Genomic DNA, 21,678 nt, shown 5'->3' with positions numbered 1-21,678 from the left:
AGCATTTCTCTATCTGTAAAATACAATAAATAAATTAGCCATAAAAAAAGCAGACAGATATTACAGGGTGAGATTCTGAAACATCCTCAGTGCAAAACACCCACACAAACACACATACAACACACACAAATTAACTGGTGAGACCATAACACATATACATACATTTTATATATATATATATATACATACACATATACACACACACACATACATACATACGCACACATTTTTTTTTTACATTTGTCAAAAAACGAAAAAATATCAGTCAGAATGCTAAACACACACACACACACACACACAGAAATGAAAGTGCAAAGGTAACACAATGCAGAACACACACACATTTGCAAAAATAAATTTTTACTATAGAAAGTTTTAAATTGCAAAATGTTTATATACTTAAAAAAATAATAATTTGCAGTTCATTTCTGTTTCTTGATATTATTATGCATTTAATTTGTAACTACATTTTTATGTTTTAAATAATTTATTGGTAGAAAAACGCTTTTGTCTTCTCTTTGTAACATCATGGTCAGGTTTGATACAAGCATAATGACATTAACTGCAAAAACTGACACTTCAAATCAATTTTAAAATGCTAAACTTTGTAAAAAGATAGTTTGATAATGTCTATATATATAGACATTATCAAACTATCTTTTTACAAAGTTTAGCATTTTAAAATGGATTTGAAGTGTCAGTTTTTGCAGTTAATGTCATTATGCTTGTATATATATATATCTCCAAATGCATATCTTGTGATAAAATACAAGCCATCAGACTACACAGTAGGTGGCTACAGCCATTTACTGGCTATTACTGGCATGACATGGTTTTCAAATCATTTTATTTATATTTTGATCACCAGATAGCAGCAATCTACCTCCAATTTATGTCACATTCTCATATTTTCATCATGTTTCAACTTACGGAATAGTAGGTTCTTATTTTAAAAAAAAAATTTTATAAACATTTGCTTATTTGTAAATGCAATTTAATGGTAAAATTCAGAAATGTATTTATAAATAAGATAAAAAATAGCATAAAATCCTAAAAGAAAAGCATAATTTGATTGTTCTTCAAGGAAGAAGAAATGGTATCAATATAATCATATAAAAAAGGGTTACACATCTGACCCTTCGAGTCAAAAATGACTGCAAAAAGGGAGGTGCAATTTTTCAATACCATAGGACGGTTAAGTTTGAATAGTGCAGTCACAAAATACAGTCCAATTAGTTATAATATGCCACACCCAAAAGTGCAATAGCTCATCTCTTCCGATTGACTTAAAATGGGAAGTGAAAAATGATGGCTTGTCTCAAGGAATCTGTGGAAATACTTATTTGGATTCTAGCCCTTAAGGTTGCAGCGATATAAGCAGAAAAGTAAAATAGCTTCTTATAGCACCACCTAGCATCAAATGGGGTGTGTGTGTGCTTGAGCAGTAGTTTGAATTTGCGACCACCCTGCCAGTTTTGTGAGTCTCTGATGCCCAAACTGTTTTAGGGTAGAAGAAAAGGGTACAAATACAAAAGGGTTTCAGCACCTTCGGTGCTTGGACCCCTAATTATGAAATTAATAATAGAAGTCTTCTTGTACCTTAGCATACAGCTCCAAACACAGGGCGGCTTCTGTGTGCCTTCTGGCCTCTAGAAGTTTCTCTAAACATTAGACATGCACGTAGATTTATACAAGCTTTAATATTTTACAGATACTTGTAATGTAAGTAAATGACAAAACATTTAATTAGATTTTTCAAAATGTGGATCTTTGATTGCACAAATACACTCTTTACCTGCCAGGTCTCTGGCGAGCAGTGCCAGCTGTTCAGGTGGCAAGGGGATGTTTGTTGCCACTCCGAGGGCGTGTCTCCAGCTTGTACAGCTGATGAAGGCTTGGAGGGCACGAGTGGTTTCTCCACACCTCCATAGCAACAGCCCCGCCTGCTCTGCCTGCTGCTGCTCAACTAGATGCTCCCCATAGGCCACACTGAGGGTCTGATGAGATCACAAGGGTCAGAGGTCAATATCAAAACAACAGTATGTTCTTGCTGGGTGCTTCTAGTGTTATTCCTAGTTTTATACACTGCCTGGCCAAAAAAATAAAAAGTTTCCACACACAATGTGACAAGAACTTACAGGGACTAAACAGCTGTGTGGCCACAAGACAGACACTTGTTAGTGAGGCTAATCAGAAAAAAACAACTTCAATTTGTTAGGGAGCATAAAGATTGTACTGTGGAGCAATGTAAAAGTGTCATGTGGTCTGATGAGTCTAGATTTACCCTATTCCAAGCAGTGGGCACATCAGGGTAAGAAGGGAAGCACGCGACGCAATGCACCCATCATGCATAGTGCCCACTGTACAAGCCTCTGGAGGTAGTGTTAATATCTGGGGTTGCTTCAATTGGACAGGTCTAGGCTCAGCATTGTTATGCAGCAATAAAATGAATTCAGCTGAAATGTACTGAATGACCAGGATTTTTTCCTTCCTCTGGTGGCACGTGTAATTTCCATGATGACAATGCCAAGATTCATCAGGCTCAAATTGTGAAATTTTTTTAACTCTTTCCCCGCCAAACACGGAATTTTCCGGGTTTTATGAAAAAACGCTTCCCCGCCAAACACGGAATTTTCCTGGTATCCGTGTTTTAGGTGGTATACGGTAAGGAAGACCTACGCGCATGTTTTGAAAGAGTACGCAACTCTTTGATCAAAGAAACAGACTGCGATCGTCTAAAACGTGAAGTGGAACACCATACTAATACTAAAGCACTTGTTTGATAAAAATGCCTTTTTCTCAGCTTTTTGTCCGAAATGTTGTTTTTGACAAAACCTACCTCTGTTCAAGTGGCAATAAAAAAAGAACAAATGAAGATAAAATAAAATCGTTTTTTTTTTGCCTAAAAGCAGAGGCTCAGATCTTTATTTTGATATATAGCATCTTCATATATTCATGGAAGAAAATATTCTGCAGGCCATTAAAGTTTAGCGAAAATCGTCAAAAACCCTGGCGGTGGCTGGCAACTTTTTTTAAAAACGCTGGCGGGGAAAGAGTTAAGAATCAGACTGATCTGTGCTTGTGTCATGGTTGGCGGAAGCTTTTCATTCTTTAATGATTCCGTATAAACTTCTAGCAAAAGTGGAGCTAGTTCTGTAGCATAAGATCTAAAAAATTCAGAGGCAAAGCCACCTGGCCCTGGAGTATTGACTGTAGGCAAGGCCTTAATTACCTCGGCAAGCTCCTCAAATTTATCTCAGAATCAAGAGAATGTTTTTGCTCAGTTGTCAGTTTAGGGAGTTCTAATGATTCCACAAAGATTATAATATCTTAATCAGTAGATGAAGATGTGGAACTACAGAGATCAAGATAGAATTCTTTAAAAGCATTATTAATATTAATGGGTGAGGTAAATATTTCACCACTAGCAGATTTCACTGAAGGAATAGTAGAAAAAGACTTTATGTATCTAGCTAAAAGCTTCCCTGCTTTGTCCCCCGACACAAAGTATGACTGTCTTGCCCTGAATAGCCAAAACTCCACCTTCCGAGACAAAATAGTATTATATCTGCATTTCAAACATTCGGCACTTCATCTCTGCCTCGGCTCTTTTACTATTCCCTTCCCACACAATGAGTTCTCGTGCTTTGGATTTTTTGATGAATGAGGCATACTGTATGATCTGACCCCTAAGAACCACCTTAAGTGCCTCCCAAGCCACAACCACAGAGGATACTGAGGAACAGTTGGTCTCCATATAAACATTAATTTCAGCCTTGAACATTTGTTGGCATTCAGGATATTGCAAAAGGGATACATTAAAGCGCCAACTATATGTTTTTTTTTTCTCCGTATGTGGCAACACCTCTAAACTCACCAGGGCGTGATCGGAGACTAAATTGTTTCCAATTGAGCAATCCACAACAGATGAAATGAGGGACTTAGAGATATATATAAATCTTATGGGCTGATGAAAAAAATTATCGTCCCTACCAGATGGGTTCAAAAGTCTCCAAATATCTGTAAGACATATATTTGTACACATCCTGTGAAGCGTCAATGTTGCTCTAGGGGGCTTACTCACTTTTGCTTCACTATGACCAAAGACTGAGTCCATCAAAAGATTAAACTCCTCCCAATATTATATCAAGAGGGGTGCCTGCAGCTTGCAACATCCATTCATGATCTATAAAAAAGCCTGATCATCAACGTTAGGTGCATAAATATTAACCAAAATAAGTCTTTGCCCCTGAATTTCTGCTAAAACAATAATGACTCTTCCTAATTTATCTTTATTCTGTTTGGGATATTTGAATTGTAGAAGTTTACTTATCAGTGTAATGACTCTCCTGCTCTTACTTGAGCCAGCACTAAAGAAAACCTGTCCACCCCATATCTTCCCAAACTTTTTCAACTTCATGTGGGGAAAGATGCATTTCTTGAAGAAACACTATATAATATTTCTTACTCTTAAGAAGAAAAATAACCTTCCCTTTTTTTTTTTTTTTTATGGGGTGCCCCAACCCATTCACATTCCACGTGGAGAGAGACAATCCACTCATAATAACATTTGACATTTTGACATATTAGAAAAATTAGATTGTGTGTCAAAAATGTAATTATAGACCACATTCCAACAGTAGAGCCACAGTCAAACCCCAAACTTACCCCTGAACCAAACAAACAGAAAAAGAAAAATGTGCGCATTAACCCTGCGCACGACAGCGCCCATCCCTCTAAACTCAAACAATCCACGTATGCCTACAAGAGCTCCCGCGACAACTTTGCCACTGGAATGCTCAAGTCCAGTGTTTCTATACACATTTTGTGAGACAGAATTACACAACAAAATATAATCTATTAAACAAACTCCAGCCAATAGTAGGCATAAGTACAAAGAACATGCAGATTCATCCACAACACTGTCCTGAAGGAGCGTTATTCCACAAAACAAACTACAGCCGCTAGGCAGATCCAGCACAAAAAGAAACATTAAAAGGCACTCAGTACCTCGAACAGTCAAGTGAAGTCAGGCCCACTTGGCTGCAACGCGAGTACCACAAAATAACGTACTCACTCGATTGACTTTATGAAGGACAATGCTTAATGTGGGCATGTAAATATTTTGCAGCCATCCATAGCATCTATTCTCAATTTGGCCGTGAACATCAGTGCAAAAGCAACCTTCTGTTGATGTAAGAGTTTTTCAAGATCCTCCAAGTCAGCAACGACCTTCGTCAGCATTGCCAACAAGTTCAACAGTTCTCACCGAAATTCCCTCATTGCTAACCTTGTCAGGGGCATCAGCTTGAGCACGTAAGTGTCTTTTAATGTCTCCAGAGCCCGAAGATTTTAAATTCTTTTACATATTGTCTTCCTAGAACAGTCAAGGAACAGAGTGTATCGAATCTCACTGGTTTATGACAATAATAGTCTTAAATCTTACAAAGTGTGCAGAGCTCGTCATTCACGCGTCCGAACCTCGCATGGCATCACTCCCCCAATCAAACTCTTTAAAGGGGATCTAGGCGTTTCCTCAACTATAAATAAACTCTTAAAACATTTAAAACTTTAAATTGTGTATTAATGTCCAGTAGTGAATATATTTATGCATCACAGGAGAATTCTGTCATATTATGAACATTTCCACCATTTTTGATAAAGCTTTATTAATTGCAAAATTAGATTGGTTGTGATGTAAATGACACCACAACTGAGGGACAATTTTAATGACCTCCATTTAAAAAACAAAAACTGCTGCTGCTCAACTTCAACATCCTTGCTCTATTGAAATAAAAGAGTTTGATGTACTATTAAGACATACTCTAGCATTCACATCGCAAAGCTAACTTCCCAGTCCACCCAGAAAATTGTATTTAAATTGTCATGGTTAAGATGTTAAAATCATATGGCCGCACTCACGATTACATTTCAAAATGTATTCATTATTCAGCTACTTGGCCTGCTCTGGTGAATGACAGTGTGGACTTTGTATATAAAAGTACAGTTAAAAAGTACTTAAAGATACTCTACAGGAGCAAAAACAGTCTCTTTATTGGAAAATGGTCATGTAAAACAAATGTACAATGTTTGTAGCGCAAGACATCTTGACTAACAGTATTAGTGGAAGGAAAAATAAAATGTATGTTAAAAAAGTGTACAATATGGCCCCTTTGAAAAGCTTACCTTGTATTGTTGACTGTCTGAAGGGAACAGCTCAAGAGCATCACTGTACAGTCTCTGATCCTTTACCAAGTTTAACAACTCTGTGAAGTGCTCTTCACCTGAAATACATGAGTCAGAACAAGAGAATTAAACAGACAGATGGAGAAAGGAAACTGATAACAACAAAGTGAGAGTATTTGCTGATGGATTTACATGAGGGATGCTCTTACCACACTTGCTGAGGTGATTTAAGGCTTTTCTGTATCTCTTCAGGTGTCTATCAATAGTGTAGCGCTGATAGTTTGGCTCCAGGGTTTTCAGCATGTTCAGGAAGGGCAAGTACTCTTTAGGATCCTACATGTATGAGAGGAAAACTATAATCCATATACATTTACAAGTGTTATAAATAAAATGGTAGAAATATACTGAGCAATGTTGGGGAAGAAACTTGCCAGGCAACAAGCTACAGATAATTTAAATTAGTTCAGTCATGACAACTCTTTGAATAGCTAAAAGGGTTTATAATGGATATAACAAGTAGGTAGGTTTGGTTTTGGACAAGATCTGCTTGCACTGCAGAGCATGTACGAAAATGTGCTACCATTAAGAACATACACAGAAATGCTGAGTTGAGTATGTAAGCCATGTTGCTGCTGCACAATTAGACACATACACTCACCGACCACTTTATTAGGTACATCTGTACACCTACTTATTCATGTGATTACAACAGCAAAAGACCACGTTTGGTTCCACTTCTGTCAGCCAAGAACAGAAAGCTGAGGCTGCAGTGGGCCTACCATTTGTGTAGCTCAGCAAAAAACGAGATTTATCAGACCAGGCTATGTTTTTCCACTCTTAAACTGTCCAGTTTTGGCAAGCATGTGCCCACTACAGCCTCAGTTTCTGTTCTTGGCTGACAGAAGTGGAACCCAACGTGGTCTTCTGCTGTTTTAACCCATCCACCTCAAGGTTCAACATGTTGTGCATTCTGAGATGCTATTCTGCTCACTACAATTGTACAAAGTGGTTATCTGAGTTACCTTTAGCCTTTCTGTCAGCTCGAACCTCTCTGGCCATTATCCATTGACCTCTCTCATCAACAAGGCATTTCCGTCTCACTGGATTTTTTTGGCACCATTCTGATGGTTGATGTGAACATTTAACTAAAGCTACTGACCCATATCTGCATTGATTTTATGCACTGCACTGTTGCCACACAATTGGCTGATTAGATAATCATATGAATAAGTAGGTGTACAGGTGTACCTAATAAAGTGATCGGTGAGCGTACAATCCACTTGAAGCTCTTGAAGATCTAGACAGATGGTGATGGTGAGGAGGAGGGTTTCAGAGAAAAGACTTGTGGTGTGCTGCAGGGAAACTGGCTTACCAGCAAAGAACTGAAAAATTTAAATGTTAGACATTTCTAAAAGTTAGACATCTTCAGTCTCTAGTGCTCTGCGCATGTAACAACACGAGGCACAATATGCTCTGTGCATGCATCAAACATGAGGAATTGTAATCGAGCTGAATCAAAAGGAGTTATGAACAAACACACATCATACATACACATACATTTGTGTTCCCAGAAGAAGAAAGTCATAGGAGTTTGAGATGGCATAAGGGTGAGTAAATGATGAGATAATTCACATTTTTGGGTGAGCATTACATTAAATGAATCAGATTTCCCATCACTATTAGAAAATGAGAGATGTTCTAGTAGTGCGCGTTTGATTATTGACTCAAATTGCTTGGTTGCAAGGCTCTGTGTGCAATACAATGCAACATAAGAACAGCAATGTAGCGTTTTGTCGGGCTATACTGCTACTTGTTGGGGGGGGGGAAAGCTATAGTATTTTCAAAACAGCAACTGAAAAATCTAGTAAAGCGTAGCTAATTTTATGTAGTTAGCTATTCCCCAACACAAACACATCAGCGTTCAAATCTCTTGACTGACCTTCTGGGATTTCTCGGCCACCATGAGCACCAGATCAAAATCGTAGGTGCCGAGAGAGTGCTCATAAAGCTCGTTCACATTGACGAGGAATAGAAGGTACTTCAGGGCCTCTTCTGCGCTCACACCATTAGTGGCACTGGGGGGGTTCACTAAACACAACATCACATGGATGTTACAAACACATATTTAAACAAGCGTTTAATGGATTTCAGTAACTATAGCTCACCTCGTAATTCATGGACCTTCTGTAGAGCGATTTCCAACTCTGGTGGTGTTTTCCTCACATGCGACGTCAGAATACATAAACAATATCTGTGTGTAGATACAGTAAAAGCATCTCAGTGGAGGAAGAACAGGGCTTAGTGTACATAGAGTGTGGAATGTAAATAAATAAATGGGAGAAGCCTGTGGTTACAGCACCATACTGCACTTCCTGCATTATATTCAACATGAAATGCATGTACATTTATGACAGAGAACTTACTTCTGTGCATCGAGGGTCTCCATTGTGGATATAAAAGCATTGCAGATGATGTCCACCTTCTTTCCTGATTTACCTGAAGTAGAACTGGAGGTAGAGCTTGAAGGACACGGGTACATTGTTTTAGTGGTGTCTTCCTCTCTAAGAGTGACAAAATATAAAAATGTATTGACAATTATAAAACAGATTGTTCTGGATGCTGATTGGTCAACACAGCTGTGCTTAATTACACAATAGAGTAACAGCCCTGATGAGAACCATAGCAACCAACTATTAGCATTATTATGTCAGGGACTGTATTTTCAAGTGGAATGAAGACACATGATGAATTTACTTAATAAAACAATGTTTTAATGAAAAATGTGTCCTTAATATTTTTGCTTTGTTCACTCAAAAAACAAAACACGTTTATATTTACAATAAACCACGGCTTCTTGTGCCTCATTGCTTTAACATACATTGATACACACAAGATGAATTGATGATTCAGACTTACTTGAGTTCAGTGAGGAACAGGCTGATGTGGTTGATGGAATCGATCTGTTTTAGGAACATCTCAATGTTTTCGAGAAACACCTGTGAAAGGGATTATGGGAGAGAGGGTGGGTGGCAGTGCTGTTGTTAGTCATGCAGAAGATGCAAAAGATGTAGTGCAGAACTATCTTTAGAGGTTACTGTAAGAGGAAATGGCATAAGAGTGAGGTCACTCACACTGGGGTTGTGGTCATATATAAGGTTTAGGTTGATCCTCAGCTTCCTCATGCACTCGAAAGCATCTTTAAATCTGAGACTGAAACAAACATGACAACTAAATGACAAATAAAATCATTTGAGTTTCATTTGAGTTTTTACATAATATTAATTTTAAATGAGTTTTTCATGTCAAAACATTTCTTTTTGTCTTCTAGTCCTGTATACACTGTATTATCTGTAGCATTTTAGTGTCTGTAAATGGCAAATACCCATCAAGCCATTTCCTAAGCTGAGAAAGTACGAGGGCACGATGATGGATGGTTTCCAGGTTTCCTCTTGGCATCTTAAAAATCAAGAACAAAAGCATACATTTAACCATACACCACTGCTAAAATCAACAACAAAAATGCACATAGAGTGGGGTCCAAAAGTCCCCATTTAAACCTGAAAAAAAAGAAAAAAAAAAAGAAGATATATTTAACATTTTGCACTATTTCTTGATCACTATTAAAATGGAAGAAAATTTGTGATATTGGCCATGTTAATTCCTTTTTAGACAGGCCTGATTACCTTTCTTTCATTGAAGCACACAAGATACTAATTGGAACATTGTCAATCATCCTGGATAATTTATAAATCCGACAGCTCATACATATTGAGAATCATTCACAGCATGTTGTATCAGATGAATGAGTAGAGCACTAATCTACGGTGCACCATGCAGCACATGTAAACTATATTTTTATATAATTAAATCATAGCATTTGCACTTTAATCTCAACACAACTTTATTTAAATACCATCTAAAAAATGAAGGGGTATATCATGAAGGGGTATATCATTTTCATAAAGAAAATTTCCACACACAAACTTCAGTAATCTAAAACACAAAATACAAACACTCCAAAACTGTCCTACATTTCATTTGTCAGACTCAAAGGTCAGTGTAAAGAGATGAGATTTCAGACGTGACTTAAGTCTCTGTGTCGCAAACTGTTTATCCGGAAAGTGAAGTTTACGGCAATAAATACATGTCATAATAAAAGCATATTTCAAAATATAAGCTAGAGAACTGAAATTTAAGAAATTGTAACAGAAATATAACAGAACTGTATAGTACATTTTAATATTAACTGTAAAAATAATAATAATAACTAAGCAATATATCACAAGCAAGACTGCTGTTGAATAAAGGATTGGCAAAAAAATGCAACGACATGACGAAAAGATTAAGAATTAATTGATTAGACACCATTTTGATGATGAAATAGTGTTCAATAGCACATTGTCAAATTAGCATATTTATGCTGTGGTAACGAAATTGGTATCAAGACCGGCTAATGACATTTTGGTACCATGACAACACAACGTGTCCATTTCCACCCGGAGGCTTTCGGAAAACAATGCAAGATAGATTCAAGCATTTGGCATTTGACATTATTCTAAACAATTTTGAAGCAATTTGGGTAAATACAAGAGGACTATTTTAAAGTCTGTTGTAAGAGCCACACTTCCTGCTCACTTATGACCGTGAGCCAAAATAGTCACATCCATGTGATTAGCTCCGAAGACTATACATAAATCTCAATTTTGATCTAAATCACATATTGCGCACAGAAGATTTGAGACACTTCCCGTTTCCCATTTTTCACCATTAATTTAATGCCTCACCTTGGCAACACCATTCAATATATCAAAAATCTGTTCACGATTTAGCATTTTCAATGTCTTGGCATAATGTTGTCAGTCTCATGAAACCCCTAGGGGGAGTATTTAAATAAAATATTCAGAAATATTCAAAAAAAATCCAAAAGGGATGACCTCCTGTTGGGCGGAGCTAATAACTATACTTGTGAAAATTGTTCGGCTTGATGAGAACAATATATGTACCAAGTTTGGTGACTCTAGGTGAAAATGGGGGTGCTACAGAGACCCTGTTACATGACCATTTTAAAGGGGGCACCACAGAGCCCCCCCCACATGCCTGTGTGTGAAATTTTGCCCAGTCCCAATGGCCGACAACTCTGTGTGTGCAAAATTTCATTACATTTTAAGCAAGCCAAGTGCCTCAAAAACACCCAATTATAGGAGGGAATACTAACAATTAATGCATTGCCATGGCAACACTATTTAACATATCAAATATTCCTTTACAATATTTAAGCAATTTATGTAAACACATGAGAGCCATTTAAAAAAGTCTGTTAAAAGTGCCATACTTCCTGTCGCCAATTGGTGGTGCTATGACCGAGACCCATAATAGCTTTATCAATGTGATCAGCCCCAATTACTAAACACACAGCTGAAATGTAATCAAAATCACACAATGTACACAGAAGATATAAGGCACTTCCATTTTCCAATTTTTTGTCAAAAACGTATTGCTTTGTCATGGCACCATTCAAAATATTAAAAAATCCATTCGCAATTTAGCATCTACAATGCCTTGGCATGATGTTTCACAAATTTGGTGTTAGTCACACGAATCCACTAGGAGTATTTAAAATTTCAGAACCTGTGATTTTCAGAAAATCCAAAATGGCCTACTTCCTGTTGGATGGAGCTAATGACTGCGAGTATGAAAGGTGTTTGGTATTTACCAATTTTGGTAGATTGGTACATACCAACTCTGCCCAGCCCTAATGGCCGACGACTGTATGTGCAAAATTTGTGTGCAAAGTTTTCAAGCATGTGAAGTACCCCAAAAGTACTGAAAACCTTGAAAAAAATAATAATGATAATCCTTAGAACAACAATATGGCCTCTTTCAGTGATTGGGCACTAAATATTACATGTTCTTAGAAATGTGGCTATTATAATTTCTGGATTGAGCTTTTTAATTCACAGAAATGTTACAAAGTGATTTACTAATAAATTCTAAATAAAACCTTATTTTATTCATATTGGTGTTTTCATGCTAATAACAGATATGCCAATGGTTTTAATTTGGTCAAATATTAGCTGATAAATATCAGCAGCCAATACATTGGTGTATCCCTAACATACACTATTGCACAAGCTGTGGATTAATTTATTGCTTCTTGTCCAACTCCAATGCTGATAGTATAATTTGTGATAAAAAAAATTATCAAACTAGAAAAATGCAAAATAGCAGCAATTTCATCAGTAATCTCAGACACTTGGACCCCATTTTGTACTCCCACAATCACATGCATATGTGAGCCAAGTCACTGTCTGTTTACCTGCAAGATGAGTCTGGTGTCCTGAGGAACCACTGAAACAATACGAGAGCCACGTTCCACCTTACGCACAGTCTCATCATTCTGATTGGCTTCCGAGCTCAGAGCAGACTGCACACCTGTTTAGGGATGCCAGTGACATGCCTGCTCATTTATGTTTCTTTATTCTAGTACTTTCAAAAGTTTAATTCCTTTGAATACCACATACCTTTAACAGAGAGTGTGCGGAGGTTGAGACAGTGGCACATGTGAGAGTGAGTGGTGAGCAGGAGGAACTCATCGTACACTACAAACGAAGAGATGTTGGAGGCCACCTGAAGAAGAGCAGAAAAAAACTCATGCTCGCACATTGGCACCTGAGGCTTCATTTATTCATATATTCAATTAGCATTTTTAGCTATCTGTTGAAGTAACAGCCAAGGTTGTCACAAACACAACATAAGCAACATAATAAAAACACCATGTCAAATGGGACTAATTCATCATTTCTGAAATCCTCACACGTACCAGTGAGTCACCGATATAGAGGTGTGATCTCTCTGTGAGGCCTATCAAATACTCCTGGTGAAAGACAATTTCATATTAAGTGCTTGTTTTAGTTGAAGGGCAAGGCATGATATGAAACAGGTCAATTTAAAGTGGAGAATATACTGTATATCTTTACTTCTCCACTGAGGGTACACAGTGCTGTCTGAACACAAGGTCGGGGGAAGTTGATGGTATTGCCAGTTGAATCCTTCCATTCTGTTACACTGAGCTCTGATGAGTCTGCAATTCAATTACATATTACTTCAATTATAAAGATATTATACTGCTTAGAATATTAACAGACCTCGTATACATCTCAGGGTATGAAAACCATAAAACACAGGACACGTCACACAAAGATATATATGTAGAAGTCAATTGCCATTACTGGATTGACTCACCCATGACAAGTTTCCTTATCTGTCCATCTTCAAGCTGCAGGGCCACTGTACCACTTCTGAGACTGTGACACAAGCTGATCACATGACCATCCACTGGAACCTCAGACCTGAGGAATCAACATTACACATTTACGAAAAAGAAATTGTCACTTGATATACTGAACAGTTTACTCTTTGTCAGCAAGACAAAGTTCCATATCTATGGCGATTAGATCAGTCTGTTTTTGCTTGAGCTACAGTGAATGCAAATGTGGGCAAGATAGGTGGTGTTAGTTGTTTGAAGTGGCGGTACCCAATGTCCAGCGTATCCTTGGCATCATGGCTGTCTGATGGGGTGATTTTCAGCAAGTGGTTCAAGCTTTTTCCATGATTCACTGCTAAAAACACGTTCTCACTCAGCCACAGCAGCAAACGTAGTGTCAGAGGTTCCTCCTGATCCATGGCGATCCTACACAAGTGTTTATTTGAGTCCAAATTAGGGCCATCGATTTATTGGGTTAGTTCAGTGCTATTAATATATATGTATAAAATATACAAAAACAACAAATATTAATGCAATTAATCATGTCTTCGCACCCTAATAAGGAATTTTACTACCATCGGAGCAATTCCATTTTGAATTACCACCTGTTTTCAGCAGGGGGCAGTAAGCAAAACTCCAGCTGTATAGGCAACACGCAGATGTACAAACAACACTTACGGACAGCAGACAGCACAAGATGAGGATGTGTTCTTGCATTGAATCACAGCTGGATGGAGCTCAAAGACAGATGCTTGAAAATGTGTAAATTGACAAACTTGGAAAAGCCCTTATAATATATCTATCTTGGACAGATTGACGAATTCTATTGCAAAATGGATTGATGTGGACTGAAGGCCAATGATAGTTTATGTTCAATAATATAGAAATAAACAATATATTGCCTTCTAAAGACACTTTGTATTGTCTTATTAACGCTTTACTCGTCTGCCACAATAATATAATGCATTTTAATTATCTGAATTATTATATTTATAGTACATTTTATATTTATTAATTCACAATTTAGTGAATTTTTATATATCCGATTAACTGCGATTAATTAATTAACATAATTAACATTATGGTAAGTGTCTAATTTAGTTCACTTGTTAATTCGCTTCATTGTCTGTGCAGATGTAAGTTGTAATATTACATATAAGTTGTGTATATAGCTGATTAATTTCACATATGCAGTATAGGATGTGTTTGAGTGATATAATTAACATTGATTCAATTTGCCGTTGTTCAGCTCCTGCACCTCGCACATTTTGAAATCCCCAACATACTATGGTTGGATTATTTGAATCAATTAATTCTAGATTTAAAAAAACACAACAATTTAAACAACAACATTGTTCATATTTTTCCTCATCATAATTTTGTCAAGTTAAAATCGTTTGATTATCGTCATGACATGTCTTTTTCATCTCACTTTCGTTATTGTTTGTCAACAATCATTTTCAGCAGTAATTGTATTGTCGAGATTGGCTGGAGTGTTAATTTCGACCAAAAAAGAACAGCTGAAATTCAGCTCATTTCCATACATCTACTCGTTTTCAAACTGGGGTCCAGGGACCACCATGGGGCAGCAAGGGGTGCTACGGGGTCCATGAAAAATATTAGTGAAAAAACAAACAAAATGTAAACAATGTTTCTAAATGAAATACAAAATTAAAAAGCTAAAATAATTTACATTTACAGATTTTGACATTATTGCGTTTCATTCTGCTCTCTGAAGAATTGTTGAAAATTATGTGATTAATTGCGATTACTCTATTGACAGCACTAACTTTTATCAGGAAGTTGAACTCCTTAAGACATGAATTGTAATTTTGCAGTATATGTTGGAAATCATGAGCACTCACATTAAAATGAAGACTCCAGTCATATCAGTAACCTTATAAAAGCTGTTTTATTCTACATGAAGAGGGTCTGCACATGGGGGCTGCCATGTTAGAATCACATGACCAGCTGAATACTACTCACTTAGTCTCAGTAACCATCCTGTTATTTGACACTCATTGATTAAAGAAATCATGGCTGACTATGAATACTACATTTCTACAACAGCATCTGAAACAGGAAACTATTAATTTTAAATGATTCTGCATCCAAACCACTAGGTGTCAGTGTAAGACAAAAGTTATTGAGTGCACCTTTAAGTTTTATTAAAAATATATATTTCTTATTTATTTTGAAGAGTACATTGCTCTCCTTCCTTGCAGCGTACATATCCTCAAGAATAGTTGTGTGTTGTATTTTTCTTGGGACTTTTTCCTCCCCACTGTCACCTTTATTTAGCTCACTGGGGGTTGGTTAGGCACTATTCTCTGCAAAACTGCTTTCAAAAAATATTTATTGTGAAAAGCATTACTTTAATGAATTGAGTTGAAAAGGTTTTTCTTCAGATTTATACATTTATTAACAGTGGGCAAAAAAAAAAATATATTGTTGTCAATACAAAGTAACAATTTTCCAGATTAAATTTAATAATCGTATTATTATTTTTTTGCTTCATCACAATGACAATACAACATTTTTTTAAATCTTTAATTTAGCATTTTGCTAATTATTTAAGAGAGAGAGAGAGAGAGAGCTTCCTTTATATTTCAGGAAGGGAGATCATCATATTTTGAAGTACTTGGCAACAAAAAGTTTGAAAACCTCTGTTGTAGAAACCGCCTAAATGATTTAATCTGAATTCTGATTGCTCAAGAAGACCATCTGACTGAAATTTGTCAGTCAATTGTTATCAATGACTGCCACATATAAGAATGCAATTTTAAACAGAAAGGAAGTGTTTGTACCTGAATGTTTTCTTTAGAACTAACGGTGATGAGAGTACTCTGAAGCCAGATGCCCCAGGAGTTCCTCCATTTTCAACACCACCTGCATATATGAAATACAAGTGAGAAACTTTAATATATGCCTGATTCAATGTATAAAAAGCCTTTAAACAACTAACTAAACACAGTGTGTTGACTCTTGGTTTAGACTTTGAGCATGCAAAAATAGTCCAGCAACAAAGGGTGGCTTGCATCTTCACGTGAGAACTTGCACAGTTCAGCACTTGTTTTAGCACCTTAATGATAATTTTGGCTCCTTTTTAAGCTTTAAAGGAAGTTTAAAAATTCTCCTCAACCAACCTTGACCGTATACATAAATACGCCCGTCGGCTGTGAGAGCTGCGAGCTCATTGGTTCTCTCGGCTTGAGAGAGGAAAGTAACCAGGTTGACAGGAACAGGAAGTTGAAGTTCAAATGCACACATGGGTGGAGGAATTACACACTGACGAAATGTTGTGACTAGGACTTTATCTGCAAAACAGATGTTGGACAATTAGCTGTGAACACTGAAATCATAAAAAATTACATAGTCAGATGTGCCACTTGAAGTGCCAGACTATACTAAAAGTTTATTCATGAAACAAATGATCTAAAGTTGAATGTAATTAAGAAGCACACCACATAACAACAATCACTAATCATTCTAAAGAAAACTGGTCAGTCTTCACACTTACATCCATCGATCACTGCCACATTGGCATTGTCATAGCAATCGTTGCCCTGACTGCGCTGGGTGCTCCATCCCCAGTCGTAAGTGTAGCTGGCCCATCCACGGGTCAGGAGATGAAGACGCAAGGGCTTCTCTGGATCCCAGCACACATACGCTGGGGCCTTCAATGGCTCATTGCCAAAATGTAAACTCTGCTTTAGGTACCAGTGATAGTTCCCCACCGTCCACAGCTGAACTGGGAAAGAAAGAGGTCAGAGTTCATTCAAAGGAGAAGTGTGCAATTTTTCAATGTTAAAATACTTTCTACTATTCCAGTTTCATGTGCAAAGTTGACTCTGCAATATTGTCTTACAGTATGTGTTGGGATGGCCATTCTCTTCAGAATTCAAATCCTCCATCCAGACAGCCAGTACAGTAGAGTCACTGTTCCACAGAAGTTCCTTTACCTGACAAACACATTAACACTCTCACGTATCTACAAGCAAAAATATACATGTACACCATCAATCAAAATCTTTAATATCACATAGGTACTGATGAGTGAAAATCTACCTTGACCTGCTCTTTGCCAAAGGGAAGAGTGAACTCTCCATGTAGAAGTCCATTCTTCTCCATAAACACCACACTGTGTTTGTTTGGGTGTCGTTGTGTGGAGGCGATCAGGCTGCCAGAAGGTCTACAAAAAAAACCTAATTTTTAAATTTTCTAAACAAAATGTGAGTGGTATTAAAAGTCCATTGCTATTATATTCTGGTTTCTATATATGGTTCTGGTCCCTCCTTCAATATACAGGTAGTCTATGGGATATTTTGATCCTCTGGTGAAAATCTTATGTTTGATCCCTTAGAAAAGTATTATCACACCTCTATTCAACAAGTCACATGATTTGATGTAGCACAAAAGATGCGGGACGAGTTACAAGCTGAAGTTTAATACTAGGATAAAGGGTTTGTTCAAATTAAGAATGAGCAGAAGTGGTAACACTTTAAAGAAGATTCCATTCATTAACTTTAGTAAATGTATAAGGTATCATGAACTAACAATGAACAATCTAGCCCTTTAAGCTCTAAAAGTTGTTTTTAAAGATTTCCTGTTTCCGTAGCATGACCAAAATTAAAGGCTTATAACTTGACAAAAAAAAAAAAAGAGGGTCAATTGTTTGGTATAATTATAAAGGTTTAGGTAGCTCTGAAAAACTGCTTTTTCAACTCAACTCACCTGTATCTGAGTAAAATTGTGTTGATTCAACAAAGCAATCAAAAGTTATTTATCCTACAGTCCAAAAGCCTCTCCAAACAAATAAAACATAATTACACATGCAAAAACAACAATTACTAAAGGTATGCTCTATCTCTGAAGCATGCCAGCATGAGTAACGAGATCTCATTCAGTTCCATTCTGTGCAATTTGAGTCATCATTGAGTCTGTGTCATGTACTTGGTGCAATCTCCTGGTGGTCATATGTAACTAGAGTAAACGGTCCTCTCTGCCCATCTGATGACTTCCAAATTGCAACAATCTGAATCCTAATACAACTGGTTTAGCGTTCCGTGACACTGGACAATGTACTTCATCATTTCTGATGATGTCATCTGATAGTACATATAGTACATTATAGCCAGATAGTACATTATGTGCTGTGTGCACATACTGTAGTACTTAGCGTGGATTATCTAATGAGCAATGCATCCGATTATGTTGTGTGTGTGTGTGTGTGTGTGTGCTTATTTTAATGGATATCCCCTAATCTAAGTAATAGTATGTGATATTTCATGTTCCGTTTATTTTACGCGAAGTTATAAGCGAAAACGTGGCACATAAGCAAGGCTTGTTTACGTGGGTTTTGGGTGCTTAAACTTTAACTTAAAACTGCATTATTGTATGTTGAAATTAACATCAACCAAGATGAATAAATGCGGTTAAAGTATTGTTCGTTGTTATTTCATGTAAATTTCGTGTTCGCTGTTCTGCATAATGCAGCGGCTCATTTTAGCATATCGTAGCCCATTCGGCCCATTTTGCGGCCGACCCACCGGCCCGCTCGGTTCTCCCGATGGCCCCTGATCGGCCACAAATTGTGTCGGCCCACCGGGAAAATGCCCGGGATGCCAGATTACCAGTCCAGCCCTGACTGCAGAAATAATAGTTTATAAACTAAATATAATACCACAATCACAACCAGAACCAGAGGACATTTTGGCCTTTTTATGATACACATTAATATAAATAGTTTATTACAAATAATTTAAAAACACATATGTAAACTACTGTATATTGATTTCAAGACATTCCAAAGATCTTACTTCCAGCAGAGAGGCTGCTCCAGTCCATTAACAATCTCACTTGTGGCCTGCAGAACACATTCTCGGTTCCAGATTCGAACTTTTCGAGCACCTGAAAAACAAAATGCTGCTTTAATACAAAAATATCACAAACCTTCTCATGTAATGACAATAGGGTGCACAATTTTCAATTACATCTGTTAAAGAAGGGCAGCTTACTTCACTGTTCCTTCTAGGAAACAGTACATGTGTCATTTTTTATAAATTATAACATTTCTTCTTCACTCAAGTAAAAACAACAAAATAATGCACTTCTTTTGGGGTTTTATAGGTATAATTTACATCTTAATTTCTCAATTTAATCAATCATTTACATAAGCAAATAAGCAAATTTATGTAAATACAGTGCATTCAGAAAGTATTCAGACCCTTTACATTTCTTTCACATTTTGCTGTTACAGCCTTATGCTAAAGTATTTTTTTTTCCACATCAGTCTACTCTCCATACCCCATAATGACAAAGCAAAAAACAGATTTTTGATAACTTTGCAAATTCATTAAAAAGAAAAAACTGAAATATCACATTGACATAAGTATTCAGACCCTTAACTCAGTACTTAGTTGAAGCACCTTTGGAAGCAATTACAGCCTCAAGTCTTTTTGGGTATGATGTGACAAGCTTTGCACACCTGGATTTTCTGCCATTCTTCTCTGCAGATCCTCTCAAGCTGTTTGGTTGGATGGGGACCATCAGTGGACAGCCATTTTCAGGTCACTCCAGAGATGTTGGATTGGGTTCAAGTCCGGGCTCTGGCTTGGCCACTCAAGGGCATTCAAGGAGTTGTTTTAGGCCACTATTGTGTTGTCTTGGCTGTGTGCTTGGGGTCATTGTCCTGTTGGAAGGTGTACCTTCAACCCAGTCTTAGGTCACACTCTTTGCTGCATTCAGCTTTCCTTCAGTCCTGACCAGTCTCCCAGTACCTGCCTCTGAAAAACACCCACATAGAATGATGCTACCACTACCACCACCACCATGCTTCACCGTTGGGATGATATTGTGCAGGTGATGAGCGGTGCCTGGTTTCCTCTAGACATGATGCTTGGAATTGAGGCCAAACAGTTCAATCTTTGTTTCATCAGACCAGAGAATCTTGCTTCTCACTCTCTGAGAGTCCTTTAGGTACTTTTTTATGAGTCTTGCACAGATGAGAGGCTTCCGTCATACCACTCAGCCATAAAGCCCAGATTGGTGGAGTGTTGCAGTGATGGCTGTCCTTCTTCAAGTTTCTCCCATCTCCACACATGATCTCTGGAGCTCAACCAGAGTGATCATCGAGTACTTGGTCACCTCTCTTACCAAGGCTCTTCTCCCCTGATTGCTCAGTTTGGCCAGGTGGCCAGCTCTAGGAAGAGTCCAAACTTCCATTTTAGAATTACGGAGGCCACTACACTCTTGGAAACTTCAATGCAGCTGACATTTTTTTGTAACCTTCCCCAGATCTGTGCCTCGACACAAACCTGTCTCTGAGCTCTGCAGGCAGTTCCTTTGACCTCATGGCTTGGTTTTTGCTTTGATATGCATTTTCAGCTGAGACTTTATACAGGCAGGTGCTTGTCTTTCCAAATCATGTCAAATCGATTGAATTTGACACATGTGGACTCCTATCAAAGTGTAGAAACATCTCAAAGATGATCCAGAGGAATGGGATGCACATGAGCTAAATTTCAAGTGTCATAGCAAAGGGTCTGAATACTTATGTCAATGTGATAATCAGTTTTTTGCTTTGTCATTACAGGGATGAGTGTAGATTGATGTGGGAAAAAATAAATAATTAAAATCATTTTAGCATAAGGCTGCAACAACAAAATGTGAAGGGGTCTGAATACTTTCTGCATGCAATGTACAGTAAATAAAACATCATTTCTATAATTTGTAACAGAGAAAAAATTTGAATATTTCAAGAATTGGGGGCAGATTGCTGCAATCTGATGAAAAAAGAAAACTGAAAATCATGTTCCGACAATAATGGCCAGTAGATGGCTGCAGTCTTCTAGGCAGCCACCTACTGTGTAGTAATTATACATTTTATCACAAGTTATGGATTTGGATATATATTTAGACATTATAAAACTATTATTTGTCAAAGTTTAGCAATTGTTTTTTGTAAGTGTCAGTTTTTGCAATAGTCACATTATGCTTACAGTCAAACAAGCCAAAATCATCTTGTTACCAATCATTTATTTCAAACATCAAAATGTAATTAGTATAATAATGTCAAGAAAATGAACAGTAATATTCAGAAATGAACAGCGAAAATTCAATTAGTGTATGAAACAGAAGATTCAGACCTTGAACTTTGCTCTCGGTGGGTGTGTGTGTGTGTGTGTGTGTGTGTGTGTGTGTGTGGTGTTCTGCGTTCTGTCTTCTGG

The 21,678-nt window shown here is 37.3% G+C and overlaps 1 protein-coding gene across 1 annotated transcript in view; it reads right to left on the bottom strand.

The window, feature by feature from the left end:
- The window catches only part of elp1 (elongator acetyltransferase complex subunit 1), a 40,503-nt gene that overhangs the window by 6,603 nt on the left and 12,222 nt on the right, over positions 1-21,678 (bottom strand). The window contains exons 8-29 of the mRNA XM_052150212.1: positions 19,270-19,360; positions 17,519-17,642; positions 17,319-17,412; positions 16,971-17,201; positions 16,597-16,767; positions 16,258-16,339; positions 13,721-13,876; positions 13,429-13,535; positions 13,164-13,267; positions 13,007-13,060; positions 12,708-12,813; positions 12,503-12,618; positions 9,569-9,642; positions 9,318-9,396; positions 9,103-9,182; positions 8,610-8,747; positions 8,352-8,437; positions 8,126-8,274; positions 6,396-6,519; positions 6,187-6,284; positions 1,796-1,997; positions 1,600-1,661 (exon numbers count right to left, since the gene is read on the bottom strand). Coding sequence (XP_052006172.1) covers positions 1,600-1,661; positions 1,796-1,997; positions 6,187-6,284; positions 6,396-6,519; positions 8,126-8,274; positions 8,352-8,437; positions 8,610-8,747; positions 9,103-9,182; positions 9,318-9,396; positions 9,569-9,642; positions 12,503-12,618; positions 12,708-12,813; positions 13,007-13,060; positions 13,164-13,267; positions 13,429-13,535; positions 13,721-13,876; positions 16,258-16,339; positions 16,597-16,767; positions 16,971-17,201; positions 17,319-17,412; positions 17,519-17,642; positions 19,270-19,360 — 2,528 coding nt within the window. The remainder of the gene's footprint in view (positions 1-1,599; positions 1,662-1,795; positions 1,998-6,186; positions 6,285-6,395; positions 6,520-8,125; positions 8,275-8,351; positions 8,438-8,609; positions 8,748-9,102; positions 9,183-9,317; positions 9,397-9,568; positions 9,643-12,502; positions 12,619-12,707; positions 12,814-13,006; positions 13,061-13,163; positions 13,268-13,428; positions 13,536-13,720; positions 13,877-16,257; positions 16,340-16,596; positions 16,768-16,970; positions 17,202-17,318; positions 17,413-17,518; positions 17,643-19,269; positions 19,361-21,678) is intronic.

Source organism: Xyrauchen texanus, chromosome 19 (genome assembly GCF_025860055.1).
Source record: "Xyrauchen texanus isolate HMW12.3.18 chromosome 19, RBS_HiC_50CHRs, whole genome shotgun sequence".
Classification (NCBI taxonomy): Eukaryota; Metazoa; Chordata; class Actinopteri; order Cypriniformes; family Catostomidae; genus Xyrauchen; species Xyrauchen texanus.
The sequence above is the reverse complement of the archived record's forward strand: the minus strand, read 5'-3'. Positions and strand labels throughout refer to the sequence as shown.